Genomic DNA, 16,924 nt, shown 5'->3' with positions numbered 1-16,924 from the left:
AACATTTTAAGGCTAAATGTGACGTTTTAATTTAGAAAAAGCGTCACTTTTTCCTTAAAAATAGCGACATTTTAAATTCTACATTCATGCTTTTTTTTTATAAATTTACAACTTAAAATTAGTAAAAATTGAGACTTTTTTTCTCATAATTGTACATCTGTATTTTTGTAACATTTAAACTATTTTATTTTATTTACAAGTTTGCTTTCTCATAATTGTACAACTTTATTTTTGTAAAATTCTGACTTTTTTTTCTCATAAATGTATGACTTTATTTTCATATATTATCAAGTTTTTTTCTTTCAAGGTGGCCCTAATACTCCATCTAACAGTAGAAATGCAGATAAACTGGTAAAAAGGATGGCTAGTGCCTTGATAAAAGACAGTTTGTCGAATAAAACAGGAAGTTTAACAAGCCCACGTCATAGTTTCACAGACTAAACATCACCAAAAAAAAAAATAATAAAGTTTTCAGCCCCTATCAACACACAGCGGTGCCGTTGGGCTCTGCGATCCCAATAGGGAGCGGGCTGGAGGAGGTCGGAGGAGCCGTGTCCTTCTGGGAGAGGAGACCGATTCGGGGCGGCTCCATGGCGTTTCCTCTCACAGTGATGTGATCCCATCCACCCTAAACAGTCACCATGGAGACAGAGAAGAGCTTAGAATAAACTCTAAACCCAAACATTCTCACTATAGGGGAACACATCGAATCGCAAAATATGACAAGAACAAGAATTACTTACTTTAATGAATACACTACAATGACTGCCAAAAATATGTGTCATGGCTAAAAGCAGGAAAACTCGACATGAATAATAATTATGTATTTGTTGACAGAAAAAGAAGAGGCCATCTTTTAAATCCCATCCTGTAGTTTCCTTTGGTGCAAAAAGGTTCAGCAATTTGTGCCCGAAAAGATTTTAAATGAAGAACTTGTTCAGACAGGAAAGAAAACTGCATGAAAAGATACGTTTCTTCAGAAAAACGATGAGCACAAGATCAGTCCATTTATCTGCAGACGGTTTGCAAGGTTTCTGGTATTTTTTCGAAAGAAAATGTTGCAGCTTTAACTATTTTTACTAACTAGTTACTAAGAAAATGTATGTTTTTGTAAATGCTAATCTGGTTCTCCTTTAAGATTTTAGAACATTTTATATGTTATGCATTTCTCAATTCCTTCCATTAGTTATTAATCACAAACTCAGCTGTTGGTATTCATGTTGGCTCATTAATTCTGACCAAAAAGATATAGAAAAGAGTTGGACACAGTTTTCTTAAGAGACGGTTCCTCTGTGTTCTCACCCCGATGCCGTAGTCCCATTGCTGTCCTTTAGGGTCTACGGGCTGGACTCCCAGTCGGTGACACACTGTCCCACAGCTCAGACTTTGGCTTCCCTGAACCTTGTCGGCTATGATCCAAATCTACAACACAAACCAACAAGGAAGATTAGCAGTTATGTAGAAAAACAAATCAATGCTGAAGACTTGGATGGCTGTAAAAAAAAAAATTAATTTAGATACATTTATTATTCACAGGATAAATCGTTCAAACGCAATGCATTGTGGTCTGTGTTCGTCAATCTAGTTAAAATCAATAAACACAGGGGGTGCGGGACGAATGCCCTGGAATTTAACAGCAGTTTGGACACCATGTTCTCCAAATTTATTTTTCATGGCAAATATGACATCACTAATTTCACAACATGTGAAAAAACAATTTTACTGCAACTATTTATGAATCCACTGTGTTCTGATGATGAAAACTTTGACGTTTTTAAAAAAACAACATCTAAATACATTTTATTTCACAAAAATTTAATGCACTGTGGTCTATAGTCGATAATGCAGTGAGCATCAATGCACACTGGTTTTTTGCAGAGACTTCTGGGAGATTTCTAGGGCGCTCAATTTTAGAAGTGTTGATTCGGACAGCACTACAAAATGCACTAGTGAGTAATGAAGCAATTCGGACACAACTTTGTTTTTTTTTTTGCGGGGACTTCTGGGAAATTTCCAGGGCAATGAATTATGGCTGTGTCTGAATCCCCCCCCCCCATCCCTAACTACTAAAAAACTATATAGTGCGGGTTATGTGGCGCCCTGGATTTTACAAGCAATTCAGACACCATGATCACTTCTTTCACTTCAGTCCACCGTGTTCTGAAGACAAAACATTGATGGTTTATTAAAAAAATACATTTTTGGGCTAAAATTGTTCAGACACAATGCATTGTGGTCTACATTCGCCAGTCTAGTGAGCGTCGATACACTCTGGTTTTTTGCAGAGAATTCTGGGAAATTTCTAGGCCACTCGATTTTGGAATTGTAGATTTGGACAGCGAGGAAACACTACTATCGAGTGCACTACATGCACTCATAGTGTCTATGCTGCACCATTGAACCAAAGCGTGGAGAATGTGAATTATTTGATCCCTGATATCTACGTCATTTCTGTCATTTTTGTCTTTACGTTGAATCCAAAGTGGATCGACAGCTTTTTTTTTTTACATTTGGAGACACATTTATAAGTATTTTTTAGGCAGCTTAAAGTCAAAATGTATTAATCTGAATAGTACCGTAAAGGAAAAGTGGATTTAAAGCAAATAATAAAGTTGATAATGTTCGTAGAAGAAATATACATTTTTAGAAAACATCTTAAGACAAAATCTAGATCTTTAGAAGTCCTACCTGATCCAGGGGCCCCATGGAGACTTTGCGAACATTGTTGGAAACGTGGTCCCAAGAAGAACCCTGAGGGTAGCTGGGGGTCACACCCTGCCGGTACCACAGATTACCTGGACAGAAAACAGCCAGGAACACCCCAAAACAGACAGGTACGTTCAGAAAACCCCTATGGACTACTCGTCTGCTTGGACTGGGGATGTTTGTACCGTTTTCATCAACAGTGCAAATTGAAGTCCTTCCAACTGACACCTGCTTTAGCTTTTGTTTGGCTGGAGAAGGGATGTGGTACCAACAGTCTCCTGTAGAGGGAGACAAAGATCAGCACTCCCCTCACTCAAGCTCTTAAAATATGTTTAAAAAAAGTGATATTTACCAACAACATTGACATTTAATAAAATTATAATAGTATGAAGCAACAGTTAAATGTCAAAAAATGCAAACCAATAAGAATAGTAAAACAGTTGTTCTTAAAATAAAAATACAAAATATAGATTTTTATTTCAAAAACAGAAAACAGGAAGAAAATTAAAGCCGGTTTTACTGAAGAGGAGATTAAAAAGATTTTAAAAATTTGTTTTTTAGCAGAAATTATTTGAAAAGAAACTAAAATAGTTGATCATCTGGATAAACTCCAGAAAATAACTAACTCAGCAGTGCATAAAGATTTCAACAGAGCTATTGATGTTTATGAGAGTTTATGCGTTGGACCTGCTGGGTTCTGAGGGGAAACCGATCCCCTGTGGAAGGCGGAGCCATCCCTGGCGATTGCCCAGACTTGACCGGCTGCTCCGATGGAGATGGACTTGAAGGGTTGGTCTGTTCCCACGTGGAGCCATGACGATCCCTGGAAACACAAGTGGGGGATCTGAGACATGATGAGACTGGTATGCAAGAATGACAATTTTAATTCTTAAAGCATTAAACCTCTCACTTCTAATCTTTAATGAGATATGTTGGAAAAAAACAATTTTTTTCCAGCTTTGACTTATCTATGATTTCCTGCAAACTGCAATGATTCTGCTAAATTTATGTTTCACACAAAATGCAGCATAAATATTATAACTGTGTCCTTGAGACGGTTGTTGTTTGGACTGAAAGTTAGTCAAAAGGACACTTGGGATGCTTGTCATCTCAAAATTGCTCATGTTTTGTTTTTGGAGTCATTTTTGTCCAATAAATGTAAAACTATAGCATCAGATTCAGCAACATTCCCATCCATTGATATACATTAGCCACGCCCAAATAGTAACAGTGTTATGAAAGCTTCAACTTAGAAATATTAGACTTTAAATCAAACAGTTTCAAAAGCTGATAACGTACGGCGGGAGTCTTTGCGGAAACTCCTAGTCGACAGAGGACGTCTCCTTTGCTGCTGATCGCCCACAGCGGAATTGTGTCAACGCTGCTCTGCGCTCCACACGGCAGCACGGTCACGTCAATCAAAGGGATGGGCGGGATTTCTTGCCAGGGTCCTGTAGTGGTCAATTTACACTTCCTGTAGAAAAATGATGGGATTTTTATTTCTTTCAGAAATGGCTCTTTTAGAAAAGGGTTTGAAGTTTTGCCAGCTTTTGGCAGCACCTGGCCCATCTTCTTCGACGTACAAAGTCCTTCATCGTTTTATAGCCGTGGAATGACCTGAAATGGGAAGAATAATGTAGAAAGAGGAAACCAATGGAGGCTGAAACAAAAAGGAGAAGGAATAAAACCTACGCTGGGAAGTCGGCGGCATATTGCCAGCCTTCCCTGTCTGTGCCGCCGGAGACGCTGTAGTCCACAGCCCAGTCAGAAATCTGAGATGAGAGAAGTGAAACACACCTGGGTTTTCAAGCTGCCCTTTTCTATAGACATTTATTTTAAAATGTTTTGTTTTAGAGCTAAGGATTAGAATAGAAAGCTCCAGAGGAAGCACAAGGGGAACCGCGAGGCCCCTTTCAGATCACTGTTCTGCTCACCCACGTCCAGTGAGGAGACGGAGGCCTCGTGCCCGTCTTCGTGCACTCACGCAGTCCGGACGCATTACTCCACATGTAGCGGTCGGTTGGAAGACCCCTAAACCGAGAGGGCAACACAAAAGTAAATGAAAGCTGCAACCCAACCTCAGCAACCCCCCAATTACCCTCGTTTGACCCGCATTCACTGGCTGAGCTGCGGCTACACGCCCCTCATCCATTAAAAAAAGAAAAAAACACTTTTCTGTTGGTTTAATCTCCATAGCAACCATTTCATTTCTTGGTCACCTGGGGTTGACGAACACGTCTACATAATTTTTAGAAGAATCGACAAAAGTAATTTTTGGGATATCCTTGGCAACACGCCAACATTCCTAATATTTTCATATCGCATGTCGTAAAGTCTTGTTCAACTTGAGCCAATGATTTATGCATTACACGTTCACAATATTGCGGTAAAAAGTCACAGGTGAACACAACTTTTATGAGCTCGCTATAACAACGCCGTACAAAATCTGCAAACTTTAAAACAAACATTTTTTTCTCAAAGTAGCTTCCAAATGATGCTCGAGGAGTTGGGAGACGATGGATCGAAATCTCTTGGAAGGAGTTTAAATTTGTACCTGGAAGTAAATGTGATTTTTTTTTTTTTTTAGTTAAAAGATGGCAACCTCTCCCCGGGGTCAAAGGTCAACTAAACTTTGGCTGTGGTTTTAGACATACGCTGCTGGCACGTGCGTGAATAAACTCTTTTGTTGAACAAAGATCTTGGTACCTGCTGGTGTAGCCGCTAACGGGGTTCCACCTTTGGTTCTCGTAGATATAAACACTCTTGACATCAGTCTGTGTGTAGATGTTGTCTGTGCTGCTGGCCAGACCCTGGAAGAAGCCTCCCCCGTAGCCACCAGTGTAGACCCAGGCAGTGTGGTCATACCCGATCCCCCACACTATCCCGGCGCTGTTACACTCCCCCATCCGCAAGTGTCCTCCCACCTGTCGCCAGAACCTGGCAGAGAGAACAGGCGCTCGTGACTGAGCGTGAGACTATGGCTGTGTCCAAACTGGAGGGCTGCGTTCTTCCTGGGCTGCGTTTGACGGCTGCTTACGTCACAACAAGTGCTGTTCAAATTCAACGACTCCTTCAAAATTCATCTGGTGTTTCCTTCTATGCTGCCCATATCCCAAGATGCACTGCGGCCGAACCCGGAGATTTTCTGACATTTTAATGGCGCACTTTGAAGCGGAACTCGGAGTTGGAGATGATTACACCTTTTTATAATCACACCTCCAATATTAAAAGTTGGATCAAATAAGCCAGAAAAACTTTGAGCTTCACTTTGTTCACCACTCCTCTCTGGTTGGGACTCATGGTTGCTAGGCAACAGGACATTCGCCGATGTAACGGCTGGAATTATTTAAAGGCTAGACTCGTCCAAATTCACAGCAATAACATCTGGCCTACCCGCTCGACGAAGGACCCCGCTAGCATTGACCGCATTGACCGCTAGCATTGACCATTGAAGCTGCAGCCCTTGAATTTGGACACACCCAAAGTTTCTCCCAATGAGGTGATTCTTTAAGTGAACTTTATTTTATATAGCCCAATATTAGCCCAGTTGTCTTAACGGGCTTCACAATATTCTTACATCTGGTCACAGGGCGTTGGGTAAGGCACGGCCTCCAGAGCGGGAGAGGGCTCGCTGACAAAGATGTCCCCTTTACAAGTGATGGACCAGATGGCCTGTTTGGATGGAGGACCCTGGATACCCCTGGATTCACAGCATGAGACACTCAGCAGAGCCAGCTGGACAGAGGACAATAAAGATCAAGTCAGAGAGGACAGGAGCTTAAAAAAGTCAGAATCAGCAATTAGTATGTACATTTGGCAGCTAAAAATCTCAGGAATCCTTCAAAAATCAAGAATTATTTAAACCCCAGGGTTACTGGAGGCTACCTGAGTCCCTACCTATTGTTTCACAATTGACACAAACCAGGAAGGATCAGTCCGGTCTTCATGCCCGTGTTCATTGTGTATGAATGGGGGGTTGGGTTGGTTGTAATTTGAATTTCTGCCTATGTCTTGCTTGTAACTGCAAAGCGCTTTAGGCTGCTCAAAGCAGGAGAAGAGCTTTTAGTAAATAAAGTTTGGTTTGATTCAATTTGGTTATTAGGAGTCCATCTTTTAACTGGACTCCTAATAATAATTGGGTACGACGTGGGTAGACACTGCGTCGTACCCAACAGAGCTTCAATTTGGACTCTTCTTTTGACACGCCCGATTGCCGTTTTCACACCACACCTCAGGCTTCATCCTCCAATGGATTCTGTGTCTGTGATGCAAACGCAGGCAAGCATACACACCCAGTCGTACATTTCCAGCTCGGTGGCAGCAGCCACCCTGATTGGCCACCTCTGCTTGGTCCGCTCGTCCGTGTAGATGGCAAATGTGTGTTTGGAGTCGTTCAGCACAGGAACCAAAATGGTCACTTCATTGATGAAGGCGTGCAGGTACTGTATCCAGGCAGATGAAAAACAGAAAAATTATACAAGTGTAAAAAAATTGTTCCACTTCTATTATCTTTTGATCTTTTTTCAAATAGTTTCCAGTTTTGTTTTAATTATGATTATGACGATTTTTGGCTAAAATAAAAAAAAACTTGTTGCTTTCTAGGATAGTTTCTGCAGAGCGGAAGGAGTTTAAATCCCAAATTCTGGTATTTCTATGCATCGATAATCATCTCTCACCTTTTTCTCCTCATTATAATTGTAATAAATGAATAAAATGCCGTCCTTGTTGCCGTCTGGGCCAGAGAACTGCTCAAAGGCAAACTGGACATCAATCCACTTGTGTGGCTTCCAGTCTCTCCACCACTGCATGGCTCCTTTCTTCACCCACACAGACTGGAAGTTCAGAGGAGGTCAATTAGAGGACATTGAAGGGAGCGCTCCTCTGTTCTTCTCTGTTCACACACCTGTTCTATGGCTTGTTCGTAGTGCTTGAAGTCGTCCATCTCCCTCCTGCTCCTCTCGCTGAGTTGCTCAAAGATCTGTCTCCGCCACGCCGCCGTTTGGGCCGGACTGATTGACAGACTCATGGACTGGACCGACTGAGTCACAGCTGCGAAAACACATTCAGGGTAAATCCCTTTAGAAAATGTTTCGCTTCAACAGTTAAGGCCTTGTCACACAGCCACTACGTACATATTGCACATTTTCCACGTATAAAACCTATGTCTTTCGTGATACATGCGTGATGTACATAATTCGTAAGTGTCCATGTGCGCAGAAGTACGTAGAAAGTTTCGGCCGACGGGTCTTTACGTGAATTCAGTTTTGAACTGTTCAAACTTTTTGGTCGGTTGAGAATTAAACAATTTACACATACAATACAGACCAAAAGTTGTGACACACCTTCTCATTCAAAGAATTTTCTTTATTTTCACGACTATGACAATTGTAGATTCACACTGAAGGCATCAAAACTGTGAATTAACACATGTGGAATTATAAACATAACAAAAAAGTAAGAAACAACTGAAAATATGTCATAATGTAGGTTCTTCAAAGTAGCCACCTTTTGCTTTGATTACTGCTTTGTACACTCTTCAAGTCACCTGAAATGGTCTTCCAACAGTCTTGAAGGAGTTCCCAGAATGCTTAGCACTTGTTGGCCCTTTTGCCTTCACTCTGCGGTCCAGCTCACCCCAAACCATCTGGATTGGGTTCAGGTGACTGTGGAGGCCAGGTCATCTGGCGCAGCCCCCCATCACTCTCCTTCTTGGTCAAATAGCCCTTACTCAGCCTGGAGGTGTGTTTGGGGTCATTGTCCTGTAGAAAAATTAATGATGGTCCAACTAAACGCAAACCAGACGCAAACCAGCTGGTTCAGTATGCCTTCAATTTGGAATAAATCCCCAACAGTGTCACCAGCAAAGCTCCCCCACACCATCACACCTCCTCCTCCATGCTTCACAGTGGGAACCAGGCATGTAGAGTCCATCCGTTCACCTTTCTGCGTCGCACAAAGACACGGTGGTTGGAACCAAAAATCTCCAATTTGGACTCATCAGACCAAAGCCCAGATGTCCACTGGTCTGATGTCCATTCCTTGTGTTCTTTAGTCCAAACAAGTCTCTTCTGCTTGTTGCCTTTCTTTAGCAGTGGTTTCCTAGCAGATATTCTAGCATGAAGGCCTGATTCACACAGTCTCCTTTGAACAGTAGTTGTAGGGATGTGTCTGCTGCTAGAACTCTGTGTGCCATTGACCTGCTCTCTAATCTGAGCTGCTGTTAAGCTGCCATTTCTGAGGCTGGATGAACTTATCCTCTGCAGCAGAGGTGACTCTTGGTCTTCCTTTCCTGGGGGGGTCCTCATGTGAGCCAGTTTCTTTGTGGCACTTGATGGTTTTGTGACTGCACTTGGGGACACTTTCAAAGTTTTCCCAATTTTTCAGACTGACCGACCTTCATTTCTTAAAGTAATGATGGCCGCTCGTTTTTCTGTACTTAGCTGCTTTTTTCTTGCCATAATCCAAATTCTAACAGTCTGTTCAGTAGGACCATCAGTTGTGTGTCCACCTGACTTCTGCACAAGACAACTGATGGTCCCAACCCCATTTATAAAGTAAGAAATGACACTGGCACACCTGTGAAGTGAAAAAACATTTCAGGTGACTACCTCTAGAAGCTCATCAAGACAATGCCAAGAGTGTGCAAAGCAGTAATCAAAGCAAAAGGTGGATACTATGAAGAACCTACAATATGACATATTTTCAGTTGTTTCAGACTTTTTTTTATGTACATAATTCCACGTGTGTTAATTCACAGTTTTGATGCCTTCAGTGTGAATCTACAATTTTCATACTGTAGTCATGAAAATAAAGAAAACTCTGAATGAGGTGTATCCAAACTTTTGGTCTGTACTGTATTTTACATAGTTTATATGCCGTAATTACGTAAAATGCACATAATTGTACGTGATTTTTGCAAAATTTGTGGCTTTCCTGGATCGCTCCACATATGTCTAACAGACTTTTCACGCACGTACCACCGATGTATATCTTCTGTGTTGTGCAAACGGGGCACATATCACATTAAAAGTTACATAATTGACACAAGAATCACTAATGAATTGCACACAGACAGCACAATAACCATGCATGGTTTGTGTTCTGCGTGGATTTTTTGTGGTTTTAACGTGGTTTCCTTTTTAAAAATTTCAGTTAAAGACCACGACTTTTCTCACTTTTCCCACATGTATTCACGTATGAATTTTCATCCCTGCAATATGCGTAAGATGTACGTAGTGGCTGTGTGGCACGGCCTTTAAGCGTCTTTACTCACAGGTGGTGTTGGCAGAGGAGCTGAACCAATTGAGTTGGGAGGAACTGTCCACCGAACAGCCCTCTCCGCTGACCCACGCCCACATGGGGTGCTCCTCAGCCCCGTCCTCCAGAGTCAGGGTGAAGGTCGTCACAGATGACAAGCTGCATGTTTCGGCTAAGTCCAGCACAGCTCCGGTCTGAGCCTCTTCCAGATCCACGTTGCTCCACTGAGGACCGCCACGTGACTCGGTGGAGAGGAGTGCCTCCTCAGCACAGAGCTGAATCTCCTCTCCGTCTGCGGGGATCACCTCCTCTTCCAGGACTGCAGGAGTGACTGACGGTACATCTTTCAAGGGCTTTCCTTGATCTCTGTCAGAGACGAGTTCAGAGATGAAGCTGTCGCTGGTGACCTTTGGGATGCGGGCTTTTGGGGCGTCTACAGCAGGGTTAGACGGGGGTTCTGTGGGGGAACCAAGGGAAGGTTCTGGGGTGGTAAAGATGGCTCCGTCTGCCGATCCTTTCTCCACGTCTGAGTCGGCATCACTGACCACAGACTGGGCTTGCACATCCCCAGAGAAAAAACGTCCAGCGCTGTGGAGCAGAGACAGATGGTCATCACGTGTTTAAAACAGCCGCAGCATAAACACCTTCAAGCCCAGGTCCACCTCTGCTGGCTGCTGGCGCTGGAGTGGGACCGCTCTCCGTCTCTGGGAGCACTGATGGCCCTCCAGGTTTTACCGCTTAGCTCACTGGAGGTGACGCCCTGCCTGAAGTACACAGCCCGATCCTCACAGCCGATGGCCCACACCTGAGCACAACGGTGGGAGCTCAGCACAGGTCGAACGTGCGCAACGCGCCCCCCCCCCCCCCCCCCCCCCATGCAGCCCATTCACCTGGTCGTGCAGTCCGACGCTGATCATGATCATTTCTCCAACCATGCTGATCCAGCCAGAGCCACAGGGGTTATGGGAGTTCACGCCACGTCTGAACCACACCTAAGAAGCAGAAGGGGGGTTCACACATTTAAACTATTTCTGCACAGAAATGTCCTGGACCAATAGACCAGATTGTTTTTGCAATTCTTCCTACTTAATGCATGTTTTACCACTCAAAAACTCGCCAAAATCTGCACCCCCCCTGGTACCCGGTGAAAATAAATTTTGGGCAAGATGACATCACAGCGGGCGAAACCGTCAAAAATTTCAAAATCCACTAATGACACAAAACCATAGGGGTTGGGGGCAGCAAAAGAGAGTTTTTAAATCACTATGGGACCAAAGTTACATTGACCTTTGACCCCGAGAAGAGGCAGCGATCTTGAATTTAAAAAACAAAACAAAAAACACATTATTGTGAAGCTACTTGGGGAAAAATTGGTTGCAATTAGAAGTTTGTAGATTTTGTACGGCGTTAGCATGGCGAGTTTGCAAAAGTGGCGTTCCCCTGTTGCTCTTACATTTACCTTAGTATTGTTTAACACATAATTCCCTGGCTCAAGTTAAACAAAACCATATGTGCGATATGAACATGTTAGGAATGTGAGTGTGGGTACTCCGTTACCATGGAAATTCAAAAGTTTAGCTAATTCTTGTAAGTATCACATAGACAACCTCAAAATAAAATGGTTGAAAAGTCTCTATTTTGAAAAACGTGTTTTTTTTATGTTTGTTGTCTGTGTTTGACGCAGCACTACAGCCCTCTGCATGCTATTATAATTCTTAAAATGTGGCACAAACACACATCAAGACCACTATTATCTGCCATGTTCTCACCTTATTGTCCTTGGTCACAGCCCAGACTACACCGTTTCCCACAGAAACATGTATAGCCCCCACCTCAGGGCTCGGACACTCCACCACTGCCCACGACAAACCTGGACGTGAAGACAACTTAAAATCAGAATCTAAAGCCCAGACTTCCTCCTTCCATTAGATGGGCATGGGGGTACCTCTGGGGCAGTCCCGTGTGATGCCCTCCCTAACGATCAGCTTCCCCTCCCATAACACGGCCCAGACCAGGTCTCCCGGGCCACAGCTGATCTGGACAACCTCTCCAGGCAGAGGCACCTCCTCCCATGAGGAGCCCTCTGGATTGTGGTGGCAAATTCCTTCTCTGAACCACACCTGAAGGACACAAAGCATCAGATAACCGGGGCAGTGAACCTCCTGAGCTCTGTGAGCGCGTTTCTGTGTCGGAGCCGTACCTTCCCTTGCAGGGACACAACCCACAGCGACAGCCGGTCCCCGGGCTCCTCGCTGATCTCCCAGCCTCCACAGCTGATGTCGCTGAAGGGATCTGGTAGAGACATCGGCTGAGATGGAATCTGTCGAGTCCCAACGAGATCGGTGACGCAACAAGCACTCACATCTAGGCAAGCTACGAGGATGCTACTACACACCTTTGCCCAGGTGTCCATGGCTTTATACCTCCTGTAGCGAATCCATCGCCTGCGACGGACACAAGAGTTCCACTTTTTGTCTTTAGTGTAGGTGGAGGGGAAATCGATGGAATATGTCCACCCCTGCAAAAACACATGATTATTTAATATCGTGGGGAAAAAGGGTGTATGCTACAGTAGAAAAACATTTTTTTTAAAAACCATCCATCACCTCTTTCTCTGTGGGCTCCCCCTCAAAGTTTTCATCCACGTACCAGTCCCCCTCCCACTCCCAGCTGCTGGAAGGCAGCTGGAAGCTGTGCAAAGGTTGTTGCTGCAGACCTGTGACGTCGCTCCACTGCCAGCGGTCGCTCGGAAGCAGACGCTCAGAAAAACCATCGACGGGATTCCAGCGCTGGCAGAAAAAAAACAAGCAGATGTCTCATCAAAGCAGCGACATCTTTGTTACATTACTGCTATGGCTTATGCCTTTATAGAGCTCTGATAAAATGATTAACAGCTATTCCATAAAAGAAGAAGAAGAAATACAACAAATCAAAATGAAATTTGAAGAATCTGCAATTATTCTGCCATTTAGGCTCAGAAAAGTATAATAATTTCTGAGTTTTCTTTCTCTTGTTGCAAGTTTAAAGCACAAAAAAAGCCCTCCACAATAAGCTAAATGAATTCCTTCATGTCTGATTTTATTTTCAATTAGGTCAAAATAAAATCATTTAGTGTTTTTTTTCTCTTTCAAGATAATGCTAAATTAGGTGGACTCCTTGATTTATGGTATGTTGTGAATTAGCAACACACAGCAACAAACATTAGCAACAAACAGGTCATTAGGTATAACTACTCAATAAATACATTATTCAGTCATTTGACTATACAGTGGGGCAAAACAGTATTTAGTCAGCCACCAATTGTGCAAGTTCTCCCACTTAAACAGATGAGAGAGGCCTGTGATTTTCGTCATAGGTTTATCTATGACAGACAAAATGAGAAAAACAATCCGGAAAATCCCATTACCGATAACTGATTTTTAAAGAATTTATTTGTAAATTATGGTGGATAATAAGTATTTTGTCAATAACAAAAGTTCCTCTCAATACTTTGTTAGAATCCCTTTGTTGACAAAAGCAGAAGTCAAATGTTTTCTATAATTCTGTAAGTTGCAGGTATTTTGGCCCATTCCTCCATGAAGCTCTCCTCTAGAGCAGTGATGTTTTGGGGCGGTCAATGGGCAACAAGGACTTTCATGCAAAGGTTTTCTATAGGGTTCAGATCTAGAGACGCGGCCACTTCAGGACCTTGAAATGCTTCTTTTGAAGCCCCTCCTTCGTTACCCGGGCAACAGTGTGTTTGGGATCGTCCTCAAGCTGAAACACCCAGAAACGTTTTAGTGTCAATGCTGATGGAAGGAGGTTTTCACTCCTTGTCTGACGATACATGGCCCCCATTCATTCTTTCCTTAACATGGATCAGTTGTACTGGTCCCTTTGGTGGAAAACCGCCCCAAAGCATGATGCTTCCACCCCCATGCTCTACAGTAGGGATGGTGTTCTTTGGATGCAACTCAGCATTCTCTCTCCTCCAAACACAACGAGTAGAGGTCTTACCAAAAGTTCAATTTTTGGTTAAAAATATGGTAAATATTACGACCATGATCAACAAATGATCATATAAAATAAATTAAATACATAGAGGTAAATGCTTTAGTTAAAATACTTATTTAGGATTCCTGTAATTTAGTGAATAGTTTGTCAGAGGAACTTTAGAAACTGCTGTTCCGTTTCATAACAGGAACTTATAGTGCAGCTTTTTATAAAACGCACCTGATTCTCATACGTCTCCTCTTTGTAGCGGACGGGCAGGTCGGAAGCAAAGACGTTCAGGTAGATGCTGCTGTCACAGCCCAGGCTCCAGCAACACTGCTGAGCCGCCGTCACCCTCTTGAACTCCATCGGAGCATCCCGCCCCAACTCCCACTGCTGTCCCGCTGAGGACAGGCTGTAGACCCGTCCATGAACGTCCACCGCCCACAGCAGGGAGGCGGGCATGGCCGCACCTGCAAGCAGACAAACAGCTGAGAGGGCAAACAGGTCAAAAGATGTCGTTTATTACATAGTTAAAACACATTTAGCTCAGTTTGTCAAGAAAACGTTAAAATAACCTGCTATTACTATGATGGCCAATAGTTTTTAAACACCATGGCAAAAAAAAAAATGTGGTTGAAAATGTAAAACATAAGAAAATTAGGGCAGACTTCCATATGAGGTGCTGAAATCCTGCAGCCAGAATAGCTTAAAAAACTCTGAAGGACTTATTGATAAAAGAGTATTTTTAAAACTGGACTCGCCACAATTCTTGTTTAAAAACTCAACGGAATTGTGGGAAAAGAGAATTGTTGCATCGCTACTGCAGTAGGTTTAGGTTGAAGGTTTGTGGGGGTTTATCATTTATTGTTCATCACATCACACCAGGCATAGTGTGAGCCAACTGAAAGGGTTTTTCTTTATTTTTAATTGCCTATTAGCGAATTTAAATCCTTATTTTTTCAGAATTTTTAGAGTTTTATTGTTGATTTGTAATACATAAATCACTTATCCAACAAAAACAACACTGTGACCCAAAAATTGAGGTTTTAATTAACTAAATTCAAGAAAAAATTTAATCATTGCAACCCTACAACAAACTAAACTTTATTTCATCTTTCACATTTTTTTTTCTGCCTCAAATCAATTTCATTGTATTTGAGTTTTTGCTTTGAAAATGCCCCCCCAAAAAATAATAAATACATTTTTAAAACTTGCACATAAGTGTTACTTTCTGAGATTAATACAATTACATTTGTCACATTTGTATGTACTTATATTTCTATGTGCATTTGAACAATTTATAGATATTTTATATACATAAAATATTTAAGATGAACAATAAATGATTGAAAAGCAGTTTAATGCCTTATAATAATAATCAGTTTTGATATTTAAAACATATTTAAGCCACAAGATAAATGTACTGAAATTTCAAAATAAAGTTACCCTCAAACTAAAAAAGGTTTATTGATTAAAATTGATAGGAAAGTGTTATAGTGAAACTGATCATTACCATTTTACTTTTTTTAAAACAAAATTGTATTCTGTATCTTTAATATAGAAATCCTGTATACTTCCAAAGGCCTACTCTCAATTTAGAGTCCCAAACCACAGGAACGGCGTTTAAAGATTCTGATTTAACCACGCGCGTGACTCGACACTATCTTCAAAACGAGAAAACTTTATTGACATTCACGTTTGAATAACTTTATTGATTAAATTAATAGACACAAAATTAAAGCTTCACTGGTTTCAAAGAGCCTACGTGCATTCAGCAGCCCGCTCGCCCTCAGCTTGTTTTTGAAGAAGCCTTCAGAGGCTAAAGCTAGTAAATCACGCAGAAAAATGAGTTTTTTTTTCCCCCACCAACCTTCAGCAGCTCAGAAATTGTCTGTCAGTGCTGGTGGGCCGTCACTGCTCCTCACTCAGAGGTTAGAATCGAACCGACACCTGCCGCGACCATGATGTTTACGTCAGCTGTTGACGTTTACGCTGACAGTTAACTCCCAGATTGAAACAGGAAGCGCCGCGGTGTCTCTATTCTTATTGGCTGTTACCGGGGCAACGAGTGTTGTTGTCTGGATGGCCAGCAGAGGTGTTACCGGGGCAACGAGTGTTGTTGTCTGGATGGCCAGCAGAGGGCGCTAAAAGTTTGTTTTTAATGTTTTTCTAAATTACGAAAGGGTGCAACTCTGTGAAAAAGGTTGTAAAGTAGACACTAATGATTAAAAATAAATATCAATAGTTAAAGTTTAAATCTTTGGATCAACATTTCTTACACAAACGTTTATGTTTTTTCCCCATTTAAAATAATAACAAAAATTAAACAAAGTGATATTGCATTTTTTCAGTTAAAAAATCAGTTTAAGTTGAATTAAATTATTTTAAATGATCCATAATTACTCTTCTTTATTTATGAGGCAGGAGAAATATAATTCAGTATTGTAACAAAGCTGCCGTGCAGTATTTTGCTGACAGACCATAATGGTAATGGTTTTAAATATAGTTATTATTAAAAGCATCTTCAATTGACAGCATTGACCTACAGTTTGAAACCTTAAATTCTCTCATTGGATTTGGGCTGTATGTAGAAATGCATATGTAAAAATGATCCTGTAGGGTCAGACCCCACAGGAGTGTTCAGAATTTATTCAAACATTTTTCGCTAGATTTTAACACAAATTTGACTTCATATATATTTTTTCATGGATATTACAGCTTTTACATTGGAGTAGATGATATAAATATGTTTTTTTAACAGTTTGTTGAGCAAAAACAGGATCAACTGACATTGTCAACATGGAAAAAAAGAAAACTTTTATGTCAGACATCTTTTTCTGTGCTCATTTCATTAAATGACCACATCAATTTAAATCCTAAATGAAAAATTAAAGCTGAATGGGATATTTATTCATAATGAGAACAAAGAAATGTTTACTTCTTTCTAGAAATCCATCAAATGTTTAAAGAATTAAAAGATAAGTCA

At 41.6% G+C, this 16,924-nt stretch overlaps 1 protein-coding gene across 2 annotated transcripts; it reads right to left on the bottom strand.

Moving 5' to 3' along the window:
* Positions 1-224: 224 nt before the first annotated feature.
* Positions 225-15,942, bottom strand: tecpr1 (tectonin beta-propeller repeat containing 1). Of its 2 annotated transcripts, none has more exons than XM_004080210.4 (24): positions 15,809-15,942; positions 14,176-14,426; positions 12,570-12,752; positions 12,359-12,481; positions 12,164-12,283; positions 11,909-12,083; positions 11,733-11,833; positions 10,854-10,955; positions 10,626-10,768; positions 9,980-10,551; positions 7,610-7,755; positions 7,383-7,538; positions 6,999-7,148; positions 6,284-6,441; positions 5,413-5,643; positions 4,641-4,737; positions 4,399-4,478; positions 4,267-4,323; positions 4,006-4,180; positions 3,394-3,529; positions 2,892-2,984; positions 2,689-2,795; positions 1,303-1,422; positions 225-628 (listed from the first exon to the last, which is right to left on the bottom strand). In XM_004080210.4, the coding sequence occupies exons 2-24, from the start codon at positions 14,398-14,400 to the stop codon at positions 482-484; spliced, it is 3,597 nt and encodes a 1,198-aa protein (XP_004080258.1). In that variant the 5' UTR covers positions 14,401-14,426; positions 15,809-15,942; the 3' UTR covers positions 225-481. The 2 variants fall into 2 exon arrangements, with proteins under 2 accessions (XP_004080258.1, XP_020567735.1); XM_020712076.2 differs by having other exon boundaries at positions 14,176-14,408.
* Between the last annotated feature and the right edge of the window lie 982 nt (positions 15,943-16,924).

The sequence above is a fragment of the Oryzias latipes genome, chromosome 19, assembly GCF_002234675.1.
Source record: "Oryzias latipes chromosome 19, ASM223467v1".
Taxonomy (NCBI): domain Eukaryota; kingdom Metazoa; phylum Chordata; class Actinopteri; order Beloniformes; family Adrianichthyidae; genus Oryzias; species Oryzias latipes.
This window is presented reverse-complemented; position numbering and strand designations above follow the sequence as displayed.

Coding starts and splice junctions, on each gene's coding strand:
- tecpr1 (XM_004080210.4), bottom strand. CDS start 14,400: ATGCCCGCCTCCCTGCTGTGGGCGGTGGACGTTCATGGACGGGTCTAC. Junction 11,834..11,908: donor CACACGGGACTGCCCCAGAG/GTACCCCCATGC, acceptor CTTCACGTCCAG/GTTTGTCGTGGGCAGTGGTG. Junction 4,479..4,640: donor CGTCTCCTCACTGGACGTGG/GTGAGCAGAACA, acceptor CTCTCATCTCAG/ATTTCTGACTGGGCTGTGGA.